Source organism: Gallus gallus, chromosome 14 (assembly GCF_016699485.2).
Source record: "Gallus gallus isolate bGalGal1 chromosome 14, bGalGal1.mat.broiler.GRCg7b, whole genome shotgun sequence".
Classification (NCBI taxonomy): domain Eukaryota; kingdom Metazoa; phylum Chordata; class Aves; order Galliformes; family Phasianidae; genus Gallus; species Gallus gallus.
This window is the reverse complement of record NC_052545.1, coordinates 4,214,654-4,228,754: the sequence shown is the minus strand read 5'-3', so window position 1 is coordinate 4,228,754 and position 14,101 is coordinate 4,214,654. Positions and strand designations below refer to the sequence as shown.

Genomic DNA, 14,101 nt, shown 5'->3' with positions numbered 1-14,101 from the left:
TCGCAAGGGATTGCTCTCTGGGTGCCAGCATGGGGCTTTTCAAAGGAGAAGGGTGGTGTGGAATGGCAGCAGTGGAAATAGAGTGAGTTCCATCTGCAGGAGGTGGGGCTTAGGAGGATGTGAGGCTGCAGAGATCAGTTCTGGAAATGTTCTTCCCTTTGGGGCATTGAGGGAACATTATGGATGTTGTGTAGGAGCCATGCATCATGTGAGTAAGCATCCAGCAAGCTTTCCATGCAAATTTCTGGACGTGTAGTAATGAGTTCCAGTAATAATTCTCTGCTGACTTGCAACATCAGAGATATTGTGAGAATGTGCACATTCTGATAGCGTGTTTACCAGCAAGGCTCCAGCTGCCAGGCTGGTACACCAGCACGGTGCAGATGGCTTGCTATTTATACTGCTGTTGTGCCTGGAGCAGATTCCTCCATGTTGCCACTGTCTGGAGGGAAAGTCTACGTCTGCAGGAGGCTGCAGGGCTGTTGTGTGGGAAGGACAGGCAATGCCGACAGACCCAGGTCTGCTCCTGGGGCTCTTTAGGAATCTCCTCATTGACCCTGTGTAGGTGGAGTGGATTCTCATTAAGAGCCATAGAATATCCTGAGTTGGAAGGGACCCATGAGGATCATCGAGTCCAACTCCAGCTGTAGGCTTAAGCGTGGCTGCTGCAAGGCATGTTTCCACTTAGCTCTGGCACCTGGCTGTAGGCTTGTCCCTTTCTACCACAGACCCCAAGCAACACATTAACGCTGGCTTTTTGTAGCTGTCGTTCTCCCAGAATTGTTCATGAGGAGAGACCAAAGCTATCCAGCTGCCTGTAATCAAGAGGTGGCTGATTGCGCTGGTGAGGCAGCCTGTTGTGTCTTGTTAAGCACAAATAGAAATTCCGAGGAAGGATGGGGGTAATTAGAAGCAATCCAGTGATTCTTGTGACTGCGTAAAAATAACAGGGCTCTTAAGGGCTTATTTTTAGTGGCCTCGCGTGACAAAAGTTCTGTGCAGTTTTTGGGGCGGAAGACGACGGGATGAAATACAGCACCTGCTGTGGGAGGCTGTGCTGGGTGAGGGGCTGCCCCTCAATCATGCACGTGGGAACCACGGGAGGGGAGCAGCTCTGAGGCACTGAGAATGAAGCTGTGCTGCTTTCCCTTTCACTCAACACAGCCTCAGCTGTGTTGCTCTTGCAGTGATGGCTGCCTCCCCCACAAAGTGTGGATGTCTTGGAGCCTTCTCGCTGCTTTTTCTCCCCAAATGCCATCGTGTTTATATTAGCTCAGCTAATGGGACTTGACAGAGTGAAGCTCGGGCTCGTTTTTTGCTTCTGGATTCAGAAGCAGTTTTATGGCTCTCACCCAACTCCTGCTGCATTGTTTGAGATGATTCTGAAAGTGAAACCAGTGCTGAACGAAGCATGGAATTGTGCCGTCAGCTTCTGGGTATGTCCGAAATGCAGTGCACGGCCGTGGAGCCTTCATGCTGTGTAGGCAGGTTAACGTGTGCTTGTCTTGCGTGGCGTAAAGGTAAGAAAACACTGTTTTGCCTTTTCATTAAAAAACCCCAAACTCTTTCTAAATCAAATCCCTCCTGCCTGCTCTTATGTGTGAAACAAGCATGCTTTAAGCTCAGGAATTCAGACTGATATCAGATGGAAGAAACGTGGGCTTGCTAAGCAAACACAAACATGCCCTAACTATAGGGGCGAACGCATTCCTGATTTGGATGAGATTCTCAGCTTGTCACACATCGTTTTCCAGGAGGTGCACCATTAGGGCTGTGTGGAAGGAGGCGTTCGGTCCCCCCCTGATGTTGTGCACCCTCGTTGTGCGTGCCAGCTGTCCTCATGCCTGTTTGCTGCCGTCCCTTTTGTTTTCCTCCTCTTCGGTCTCCCTTAAAGCAGTCAGCTGTGCTCCTCCGGTGTCCTCATCCGTGTGCATCCCTGCGGGAAGTGGGGAAAACCCTTCAATCCTTGCAGTGACGGTGGCGGCCTGTGGTGTTTCCGTTGTTTTAAGGAAGTGGCTGAAGTTCCTCCTCGCTGACTCTCCTCTGTAGATATGTGACAGAATGGGTCTTTTCCTTTTATGGCCAGTATTGCTGGTTTCTCCTCCCAGCACAATCCTGGGTCAGAGGTGGATGCGGGCAGGGAAGGGGATGGCTTTGCCCGCTCCCGCCGGGTGGAGATGGGATTTGCAACACAGCAAATTCTGGGCTAAAATAAACCCAGTTTCAACATCTACCCAGAAGTGCTGGGTTTGTTTGCTTGAGGAAGGCACTTAAGCTTTGGCCTCATTGCTTAAGGCGGCAATTAGGAGCCCTGACTACCCTCAGTTTCGTGGGGTGAAGTTTATCTGCCCAGCCAGAGTGGTCTGATGGAGCCTAGGTAGCTCTGATTGAATCTAGATATGAAGACAATACCCTCTTTGTGACGGTTACGTGCAGTGTTTTGCACCAAATGAGGTGCCTTGGCCTTCTGTGGACATCTCGATAGTTTTATTCCTGGCCTCTAAGGAGCTGTTTTATACCGAATTTAATGTGGTCTTTGTGCAGGCCATGGGCATTGGCTTCGCTCCTTAGCTGAGAGGTAACGTCCCTCTGGGTGGTAATTGCAGATGGTGCTGGTGAGCCAAAAGCCAACTTTCTTAGCCAGTAATGTCTTTTACAAATCACCTGTGGCCACGAACGGTTTGATAAATTTGAGCCTTAAAAGTATTTCTCTAATAAAGTGACTCTCCTGTTTCTCGCTGCAAAGTGCTTCATATCCCATTTCACGACTTAAATGCAAATGGTTTACTTGGCAGTCGTTTCAACTGCTCCATTTTAAAGTGGAGCAGCTCTCGTTTCTTCTCAGTGAAGCACGTTGGTTGCTGCTATAGTTTCAGTTCTTATTCAACCCTTGAACTCTGGAACTGGGAGATAAAAGGCTACCTGGCTGGGAGATCCAGCTCCCAGGACTGCTGCTGAGCTCCTCTGCTTCCAATGGCTGCAGACCCAAGCGAGATGGAACCTGGTAAGTGAACCCATCCCCATTCCCCCAGCAGGCAGCAGGAGGGCTGTTCTCAGCTGGCCCAACAGGTTGTGTCACCCCCTGTGCATCTCTGAACAAGTGAGTTGGGTATCCAAGGCAGCGGCTGTGGGCTCACATCTCAGCACGTGGCAGGTCCCGTACCGAGTGGCAGATAACAGCTCCCAGAAAGGTATCTCAGGGCTGGATGCCTTCCCAGCCGGCTGCAGGAAGGGTTGTTCACATGGAAAACCTCGTCCTCGTGGTTGCCAGCTGGTCTGTGGGAGCTAAATGCTTCCCCCTGTGATGGTGAAGCAGCTTGGAAATGGTTTTCAGTAGCAAATGCACATTCTTCAGCTCTGCTTTAACAATAGCGTGTTTGTGAGTGCATTTTTTTTCCCCTTAACTATACAATAGGGATCCAAGGAAAAAGAGAACAGAATCTGTAAACTGCTCTGGGGCTGCGGGGAGATGGTCACAACCAGTCCTGTTTCTAAATACTTTGTTTGTACTGCCAAACGCATTGATTTCATCTCTCTGTGTCCCACGCTGTGGTTGTGTCAGTGCTGGGTTACCCCCACAGGGCACAGTACAGCACAGCCCATCCCAGCAGCAGAAACAGTGCTGCTCACTCCATCTGCAGGGCAGTGGGAGCTGCTTTCCTGCTGAACGAGCCGGGACCCTTCCGTGGAAACCTGACCTGCAGTGATCGTGCAGTGTGAAATACGCTGGTTGATTTTGCTGGTGTGGTTGGGTTGTGGCAGTAATTGCCGCTGCTGCTGCTCAGGAATTACTGCTGTTTCTCAAGCAGATCCCCGGAGATGAGGCAGCTTGCACAGTTTTTTGTCTTTAGCAGAAAGCAGGCTTGCAACATCCCTGCTTCATGGAGCAGTCGGGCCGTGCAAATAATCCATCAGTGCATTTAATTAAACTGCTTCGGTGCTGCAGTGAAACAGGGGAGAGGAGAGGAACCAGTGTTTCTGATCAGTGTTTGTAAGCACAACAGGAAGGGAAGTGCTTTACTTGGGATTTCACAACGAAAAGCATTGCAGCTCTCTCTTCCCTTCTCACTTCTGTTCAGCTGAGCCTTCCTCGGAGTGACGCTGAACTCTGCACACGTGTCAGGGTTGCAGAGCTCAGTGTTGGTCTCGTTTTCCCAGCTCTTCCCCGCTCTCACTTGGCTGCAGGGAAGCACGCTGCCTTGCTGCATTACCAGCTTTTGTTTCTGGGCTAGCTCAGCTTAGCCTTACTTTATGCAGGCCCGAGGTGGTCCCACTCTTATTCCAAACCCACGGATCTTTCTCCCACAGTTAAAAAATGCGAGTCCAAAGAGATGATGATTTAAATATCCCTGGCAGCAGCTCCCATCCGGTGCCCTGCTCCTGCAGGCAAGGCATGCTGCATCTTCCAAAGCTCTGGAGCAGCACATGGCTGTCACAGAGCCTGGAAAGCCATCCTGAGGCTTTAGTTCTGGGGCTCCCTTGCCACCTCTGCACCAATGGGGAACAAACCCAAGGCCAGCTGTTGGTGTGGACTCATGGGTGCTTTAGGCACAGGAGCGAGTGAAAATGACAGCTGAGGGCTCTGAAAGAGGAACTGGTCAGCTGCTCACACATCCATTTCCCTGATTAGTCCTTGATGCTTTGCTGGGCTTTGTTGCGGTGGGTGCTCATTTGCTTGATGTCTGTTCTTCTCACTTAGCAGGCATTTGAATAGTGCTGTGGGAAGCAGCCTGGTATGGCCCGTCCCTGTGCTGCTCTGCTCCGTGCTTTGGGTTTTATGGTGCTTTGGGTTTTATGAAGCCTCGTAGGCTGTGCTGGTTCAGCCTATGCTTTTAGCACCAACTTATCGTGGCGTGGCTGATGGGCTGCGGGCGCTGCGCTGTCACGGTGGAGAAGCTGGAAGGGGGAGGTGTGCAGGTCGGAGGGCTGCTCTGCTTCACTGCTGTGAGTGCTATAGCTGCCAGTGCTGTAGGGCTGTCTGTTAGGCCCTATGTGTTGTACAGCCCAAAGTCAGGGGCTGTGTGTCCTCCCGTTAGTGCCAGCACACGGCCTGTATGGAGAGGAATGGGTAAGAGAGCTCGGTGCTGTGTAGACATGAAAGCAAAAAAAAAGTCAGCCGAACTTCTGAGACATCAGGGAGCGTTTTGCTCTTGTTTTCCTGTAGTTCTTTATCCGTGCTGCCTCTCTGTGTCTTATTAGTATTTTTCTTCTTATTATTATGACTAGCTTAAAGCTAGGAGCGCCGTACTGGTGGGGCTTTCCCTCCTCCAAGGTTAATCTCCCTGGCAAAACAAGCTGGCCTTGCAGTTCCTGAGGTTCCGTTTTGCCGTAGCATTCCTGCTTACAAAGTTCTCATCTCTCATCCCATGTGTTGCAATGACCTGCAGCATTCATGTATGCTGTGCCCTTAAGGGGAAAAAAGCTCTAGATTGGAAAGGAGTTGTGCTGACACTGCTAAATGGCTGTCAGGATTGCCATATTGCAGAGGCTCCTTAGAAGTGGCCATAGGTGTGTCACATAAATGCGACTGTGGATGGAAGAGGACATCTGGAAGTGGGTTCCTTGCGTGATCCTTTTGTACATAATGAATCCTAGGGGGGAAGAGCAGCGAGGAGGATGGGCAGCGGGGCTGGGAGAGGCTGTCTTGCAGCCCTGGGTGGGGATTTGCATGGGGCGAGGTGGGGGATTGCTTTGTCATGTGGTGCTGTAAGGGGGAAGTTTCAAAATTCACTTCAGTGATTGTTCCTCCTTGAAGAGTTGCAATGCTTCGTTAGCAGATATCACTGCAAATAAGATAAGGTGTTACCATCGTCTTATCTTTGGGTGCAACCCCTGGCGCTATCCTTCACAGCCAGCTGCTCGTCTGCACAGCTGAATGCATCCCTGTCCCATTGCTCCATTAACCCCACAGCCACCCTCACCTCAGGGCTATTATTTAGCCCTGCTAGATTTCCTGATTTAGAGCACAAGCTGTTGGAAGCAGCATCCCATTTTGTGCAAGGCTGTGTATAGGATTAAACAGATAACCTCTTAGATCTCCTGTGCCAAATGGAGAGAGGCAATCTGCAGCAGGGGGTGATGCGGGAGGGTCAGCACTGAGAGCTTTGAACCCATCCACTGGTATTTAATTATTGACTGTGGCCGGGAAGGCATAGAGCTGTTATCTGCAGTCAGTCCTGCAGGTCTACAGCCTGTGGTTAACAGCTAGGCGCAGGGCTCCAATAGCATGTTCTGGGCTTCTGTAGCTTCCTGCCCTAGGACAGAGCGACGTGCATTCAGGTGTGCTGATTTCAACACCGTGTTCAGCATGAAGTTTGTGTTTAACCCACCCTGGTAAAGTGAGGGAGGGCTGGGCTCCCCTACCTGCACTGCCAGAATTCTTCAGGGTTCTTTAAAGACAAAATGAAAACACCATCCTGTTCAGCAGAAGGGCTGTTCTTCTTATCCTGAGTGTGTTCTGGTAGGCGAGCAGGTTCTCATGTAGCAGTTTCCCCTGTGACCAGCTCTGTGATACTGGTGCAGAACAGCACGTCCTGTGTGAAGCTGCAGATATTTCTGCTCTGGGTGCCTGACTACCACAACCAAACCGCTGCTAATCTGGCCTTTAGGGCTGAGCTCCGGGGGAGAAAAAGTTTGCTTGGGTTTCCGATAGATGTTTTGGGAAACGTAGGATGAGAGGGAACGGCCTTGAGTTGCACCAACGGAGGTTCAGGTTGGATATTAGGGGCACTTTTCTTTTCTGGATGAGCGTTTGAGGCATTGGCACTGCTGCCCAGGGAGCGGTGGGGCACCAGAGGTGTTCCAAAGGGAACTGGTTTGGTGTCACCCAACCCATTTGGTGGGATGGGTTGGGGTTGGCCATCCTGGATAAGCCTTTTCCAACCTCCATGATTCCGAATTGTGGATAGCACAGATGTGAGTGTGCCACCGCCTCAGGCAGGTGCAGGGCAGGAGTTGCCAAGCACTGACTTGGATGGCACGGACCCCAGGAGCTGCCTGTGTCCTGTAGGCACCCTCACCCTACACGTGCATTGCTGGAAGCAGAAAGGCACCACGTGTCTGCTGTGCCATGAAGGTGAGGGCCTGACGTGCTCGGTTTAACAAGAATATTGGCTGGATCTGCCACTTTTGGTAGCGTTGTTTGATATATGGCTGTAAGAGCTTTATGCAACACAGCTGACGTGTGCCGGGTATAAATGTGGATTTTCCTTATCCAGCTTTTGACTCCCCATCACCCACAGCACTCCGTTTACATCTGCCCTCTGGCACGTCCATAGACACTAGTAGTCTAGTAAAGGTTTGCATCTCTGCTGTATTTCTCCTTGCTGCAATAAGCCAGGGCTGTGCAAGGCAGGCAGACCTGTGTCCCCGGGCTTCTCCCAGTGCTGCCGTGTGAGCAGCAGCCGCTGAGCGGCAGCGCTGCCCGAGGAACGGTGCTTTGGGAGGAGGAGGAGGAGGAGGAGGAAACCACCCCGCGTTGATTTCCTTTAACAACTGCTTCATCACTGCTCACCCGTCCTGCCACACCGCCTGGCTTTTGTGCACGTGGGAGCAGTGCCAGTTCTTGGAGCAGTGCCCGCAGAGCTGCGGTCCCTTCTCTTTGTACGCCCATAAAGCTGGCTCTCCTCAATGGATCGTTTCGGGCTGGGTCGTATCCTCTCTATCCCAGCTTAATGTATAGGAAATCCCTGGAAGAGCCCTACAGGAGCTTGCTCACAACAGCTTGTTGGTGCTTCTGTGCCCGTTTTTAGATGAGGGCAGTGCAGTGGGCGCTCGGTGGGGAGGAAGGCTGTGTGCTTCTCCGTGCTTTCCCGTTAACTCGTCTGGTTGGGAGCTGCCACCCTTTAATTAAACCAGCACAGTATGGAGTTGCTATTCTGAGCCTATTGCGTTCACATCTGGTTTGGAGTAAAACTTGGCTGGTTTGAGGTTAGCCCTGCTCTATTGTGTCTCTATGAGCAGGAAGGAGCGGGGAATCGATCTGGGTCTCAGCGAGCGTCGGAGGGCCACGATGCGCTTCGCCTCCCCTTGGCTCACAGCAGGGAGCACAGCCAGCAGCATCCCCGTGTGTCCAACCACAGGGGCTGGGGGACCCCGCGGGGCGGCAGCGGGAGGATTTAATTAGCAGCATATGGAGAGTTAAGGAAGCAATGGGCTCTGCTCAGAGCCACCGCTGCGAGCTGGAGGGCGGCGATGACAGCCCCGTGTGCTGCCTGTTGGTTACACTGAGCTTCTCTCGTGTTTTTATTTCTTGGCCGCCCCTCTTTGCGTTTTGCTCAGTCAGTAAATGGCTTCGTGTGAACTCCTCCAGGAGCAGCAGGCACGCAGGAATGCTGTGGGCCGTGCAAACAGCCCCTGATCTGTTTGCATCCTCTGTTTCCACCCGTGCAGCTCGGCCAGCTTGGCAGCAGCGTGGGGCTGGGGGGGCGGTGCTGAGGGCTCGGGGCTTTTTTCCCCCATACGTGGGCTGGAGCTCACAGGGTTATTTTTAATGGAGGGTGGAGTCATAAAGAAAATGAGTTTGGGCTGTGTTTTAAAACTGCAGCGTCTGCGGCGCGAGGAGCGGTGGAAGTGCTGAGGAAGGCCCGTGCTCATAACACGCTTCCTTCCGCCTTCCTCAGGTGCAGGGGCAATTAAGAGGGGCCTTCAAAGGTTGCAATGCCCGAAGCTCAGGCTGCCCCGAGCACAGAAAGCTGCTGACCCTGGGAACAAAGGATCCTCCTGAACCCAAACGTGTTTGTGTTAATCCCGGCTGCTTCCTGGCGGCCGGCGAGAGGAAACAGAGCTCTGCCTCTAACAGCTGCACGGCGAGGAGATTACAGAGCCATGGAACACCCTCTCCATCACATCCTCCCCTCTGCTGTCCCGGCCCAGCGCCCCGTGGGCTGTCCCAGGCTGCCTGCCAGGCTGGGGCAGATGCAGCGGGCGGGAGATGCTTAATCTCCTGCATCCGTGCACGGCTCCCAGCGCCGAGGCTCCTCCTAACCTGAAGCATGGGCTGTATAACTGTACCTGCCTGCTGGAGTGGGCTGGGAACTGCAGGAGAAATGCAGTGGATTCATGAGGAATTGAACTGAAATGCTGCTAGAACCCAAGTAAAGCGTGCTTTCCAGCATTGCATCCTGCTCTGCAGGCACCGAAGGAGAAGCTGGGCAGCCACTTGGGTTTGGGGGAGGAAGCTGCGGGGTTGGGAAGGATGCATTTCCCCTCCGTGCGGGTTTAGAGCTGCCTTGTTGTGTGGTAGGTAGCCTGTCTTGGTGCCAAGGTTATACAATAGAGATAATGTAGGGCGGCTGCAGAAAATCAGCCATCCTACTGTGTGTTTAGGTTCATTAATATGGAAATGGCGGAGTGCGTTTCCTTATCGAGCAAAAAGCTGCTTCTGAAATAAAAGAACCCTCTGTGGAAGTTCTGTCGAGATCATTACATGAGGGGTGCAGAACCTTCCATCAGCCAAGCAGATTTGATTCCAGGAAGCGTAAAAAAGGTTGTTCTGCTGTTCTCAGGTGATGGCTGTGGCTGCGGTTATGGCGTTGGAGCGGCTCCCTTTGCCTGAACCATAGGCTTTTGTGCAGAGGGATCCAATGGGAGCTCCTGTACCCACAAACAATGGGCCATTGTGTTGGGTGAGCAGGGAGGGGAGTTGTGTGGAGCTCCGGTAGCAGCTCGTGCATCCTCACATCTGTCTCATCTCAATCTGGGAGCAGACAGCAGGGTCAGGGGCTGCACCTGGTGTGGGGTGTACCCGGCCGGGGTCAGGAGTTGAAGCCGTGGGGCTCTGTTGTTTGTGGTGCTCAGCCACAGCTCCCTATGGGCAGGACCCCATGAGCGTGGATCACCCATCACCATGGCATTGACTGCACGGTGCTCACCCCAAAGGGAGGAATGCAGGGTGTTTGGGACGCTGCGTGCTGTGCCTGTTCCCTTCCTCCTCGGCTGCTGTCAAGGAATCCTTCTTCCCAGGTGTAGGAGACAACTGTTGGGCAGGCAGCAGCAGCTCAGGGGAAGGCGTTGTTTTAAGTAACCGTGGCACTGGAAGTGAGGGTGGTGGTAATGGCAAAAGGCAAAGGGAGGGCTTGCTACCAAACCCCGAGCAGCACCATCTGCTGCAGACGGACATCTAATTCAGCAGCAAAAGGGGCTCCTGGAGCTGAGTAGTTGGGAATCGCAGGCTCCTGGCTGGAGCGCCTGCCAGCCCTTCTGGCAAAAAGCTGTTAAGTCTTTGTTGCTGGCATGTGAAAGTGGCTCCGCGTAGCAGGGCTGCAGTGGCTGCTTTTAACCCTTGGTGTGCACAGCCATCCAGCACTTCTGATCTTGGAACGGCCTGAGTGGTGATTGAAAGGGGAGGGAGGGCCTGTGACACTTTGGGATGCTTGGCTCTCCTCTTCCTACAGCCCTGTGCCCTGCAAGGTACAAAAGTGTCCTGTCTGGTAAGCTGCACGAGGGGCCCTTAATTCCTGAGATGAAAGCATAAGCTGTGAGGCCTCTCCCGGTGAGCACAAACACAAACAGGTCAACATTTGTCACCCTCCTAAGGGCAGCTTCCTTGGAAGCTTTGGTCTCCGTCCTGTTTGTCTGCTGGGTGATCAAAAGCACTCTGCTGCCTACGTGTGTCCCTGAGCAGAGAAGAGGCCGAGAGCTGAGCAGAACTCAATCAGACAGCAGCTAATTGTGGTGTATGTTCACTGAATGCCCGTTTCTTTGTTAGAAGAAGGTAACGCACCCTAAAGGATGTCTCAGTGCTCTGGTGGTGCGAGTGGAGCAGGGCAAGGCTGGCGGGGTGGTGGAGGCAGGGAGGATGCTTTGCAGCCAGATGGTTTTCCTGCCAGGGGAGAAGGTTGGATTTAAAGGCTGAGTCCCAGCCATCCCGAAGATGAAACAGTTGGATCGCAAAACACGTGCTTCTTCCAAGTTTGATTTGGATGTTTTTTAATCTTCCTCAAATTAAAGGAAAATCTCTTGTTTGACCCAAAACAAAATTATGTTTTCTTTGGACGGCCAACGAAAAACATCAACTATGTCCCAGTGTCAGTCCAAGCTCCTTTGCCAGCAGTGCCTCCACAGCTCCATGCAGCTCTACCAGCCGGGCTGAGCCTCCTAGCTGGAGAGTTTATAAGCACAAGAGAGTTCGGTCACTTGCTTTAAATTTAGTTCAGCTGTTCTGGTTAAATTCATAAATATTTGCTCGTATGCCACCTCTGTTCTATGGATGTGTGTCCACATCCTGCTTTTAAGCTGTTTACTCGTGTAAGCTGTTCTTGCTTTATTTAGTGAGGTTTCACAAAGCTGAATATAGGCTCTCCTGCCTGTGGGGTGAAGCAGTTCTCGATGCAGCCGCAAAACACCGGCAAGCTTTGCAGCATGTGCTGAACTGAAAGCCCCTGGTGTGAAGGTGAAAGGTTTGGGTCAGGAAACCCACAGGCCTGCTGACCTTTAGCGTGGTGGTCTTGTTTCTGCAGCCTGCTGCTGGGAGGTTGCAGTTGACCTGTTGGCTGTTCCATGGGTTTTAGGTGGGCTGGTATGGATGGACTCGTCGTACACTGTTGTAGATAGCTCTGGTTGTGTTTTGTTCCTGGGTTCTCGTGCCTTGGAGACCCCATTGCTCCTGTTATTGATGGTCTCACTGTGATCTCCAGTGGAGGGCAGACCCTCAGGGGTCTCATATTTCTACACAGAATTGCCAACCCCGTCCTCAAGCTAGACTCTGCAAAGTACTGGGGAAAGAGATGGGAATTCTCCCGATCCCTAATGCTCCTAGTAGTGTGCTGGGTCTTCTCATCCTTCAACGCTTGTTGTCCTCCTCAGGAAACGTGTCGGAAGTGCCAGGGGCTGTGGAAGGAGCACATGAACCTCACCTGCGAGCAGCTGGCCGAGAAGGACGACATCAAGTATAGGACATCCATGTAAGTAAGCCCCACGAGCTGGCACAGATGAGGAGTGGATAAAGTTGTAACAGGCACGGATCTGGTGTGGAGGAAGGGATAAGAAACTCAGCTGTTCTTGTAAATGTTGGAAGCCCCGAAGCCTTGCTGGGTGTCAATGCCTTCCATTGTGTCCTGAAGACATCAAGCTGGAGGGGGCAGACAGCCCCTGGGATGGGATTTCTTTCTGTGAAAGGTAATTGGCAGTGGATCCAGGTGGTAACCTGAGAACGTGGGAGACTTGCTGGCAGCCCGGCCTGTTGCTGTGGCTGGCCCCGTCTCGCAGGCCAGCACCTGGAGAGCCTCTCAGAGGTGAGAGAGCCCGCTGAGTCTTGCTTCCATTCACCTGGGGCAGAAGGGAGGTGCTGTGAGAGGCAGAGATGTGTATTGAGTCAGAGCAGCTTGGGACCGTCTGAAAATCTCAGCTGGTGCCAACATGCTGAAGTGTGACTTACTCAGCCACTGCTCTCTGGCTGTGTGGAAGCGGACGTGCTCGGCCGTGTTTCTAACTAGTTGGTAGGAATCTTTACAGAATAGTCACTTTCTGCGCTACTCAGATGATTCCTTCACATCTTTGGAAGCCTCGTTCCTCTCCTTGCTGCAGTACATGACAAAATCCATTGGCTTTAGGAAAGGAGTGAGGGCTGAGCCGTGGGGCTGCGTGTATGGGGCAGTCCGATGGGAACTGCCTGTGTTGCCCAATCCTTTCCTCTCTGATTCAGGCTGTCTGGTATGAGTAGAGGTTGGAAAGCTCCACCGCTGGGAAGCTGAATGACTGTTGCTTGCTCATCCCGCAGCCCGTACTTGAGAGCAAAACGCTGTTACAGATTTGATGTGGCTCCTTTCTCTTGCCACTCCGTTCCCCGTAGGAAAGAGGGGGGAGAAGGAGGAGAAACAAGTTGTCGTGTCCCCGATATGAACAAAAATCAGTTTCAAAACCTTTGGCAGATCGTTGCAGCAGATAGGTGAGTCGCACTGCACCACACAATGAAAGCTTCCTTTTGAAGCCCCGCGTAAGGAAAGGGAAGCACAGCTGGAGCTCAGGCCGAGCTTCCTGCCTCGCTCAGAGTTTCCAAAAAAAGCCTGCATCAGCAGCATCCTGTTGAGCAGAGGAGGGAAGAGCAGCTGCCGCTCGGAGCAGTCGGTCTCAAGTTGCTTTTTTTCCTTCCTGTCTATTCTTAGCCCATTTCCAAAAGCCTGGGCACTCATCGTGCTGGATGTAGCTGCAGGGGAGCTCGGTGTAGCTGCGAGGCGGCTGAAATCCCCACTTCTGGCTGCTCGTTTTTCTACTTTGCCGTTCACCGCTCCTCCGGCTTTGCAGATGGAGCAGTTTGAGGGTGTGCTGTTGCCTGCTCTGTCTCTGGGATCCTCCTTAAAAATCCCTCCCCGTCATCTCCCAGACACACGTTGGCTTCGCAGATCCCCCGGAGCGGCTGGGTGGAGATGCTGGCTGCTGGTTGTGTGCTGCAGGGTCAGCGCAGCCAAGGGGCCGTGCCTCCCTCAGCCCAAATGCGGTCCCTTCCCTCCGCTGTCATCAAATTTCACTTCTCGACTGCGAATTAAATTGTAACGTGATCCCCGGCGGTCATAAAATTGGCCCTCAGGCTGACAACTTGTATTCTTAAGTCTTTTAATTAAGTGTCCGGTGCTTTCCTCCAGTTCTGTGCCAAAACAGCGTTGCCACGAGCCAAACCTTTGCTCGGAGCACATCCCTGCCAGGCTGCCTGCTGAGGACAGGGACCGTGCCCTGCACTGCCTTCCCACCCCTCCCTGCCTCACACCCCTAAAGCAATAACCTCTGGAAGGCTGATGCGGAGAATCTTCCTGGGAAGGCTGAGTTTCTGTGGGGAAAACAATGGTTATTTTTCAGCGACTGATGTGAATTTAACAAAAGCCAAATAAATCTGTAGTGCGGCAGCTGGGATTGAAAGCAGTCTGCGTGGTCGTGGCATCTCAGTAGCCGCAGCAACAGCCGGACACCAAACTAGCCAGCGGATGACCACAGCAGTTTGCTTTTCCCCACCTTTATCTCCTCGACTGTATTTCTTCACAGCCGAGTCAGGAATCCGTGTGCCCTTTGGTCTCCTGACTTATGGTGTGAATTCCTCCCGATGCGGAGCCCGGCACCGCTGTGTTTTGGCTCGCATGGAAACCAGAATCGGGGCTGTAGCACGCGGGCT

General features: G+C 52.6%; 1 protein-coding gene across 13 annotated transcripts in view; it reads left to right on the top strand.

Annotated features, from left to right (window-relative positions):
• The window catches only part of RNF216 (ring finger protein 216), a 63,783-nt gene that overhangs the window by 39,590 nt on the left and 10,092 nt on the right, over nucleotides 1-14,101 (top strand). For all 13 annotated transcript variants that reach the window (XR_005839779.2, XM_015294369.4, XM_046901022.1 and 10 more), the window contains one exon: nucleotides 11,806-11,903. Coding sequence is in view for 12 of the 13 variants with exons in the window: in XM_015294369.4 (XP_015149855.2) it covers nucleotides 11,806-11,903 (98 nt within the window). In the remaining variant the exon portion in view is untranslated. The remainder of the gene's footprint in view (nucleotides 1-11,805; nucleotides 11,904-14,101) is intronic.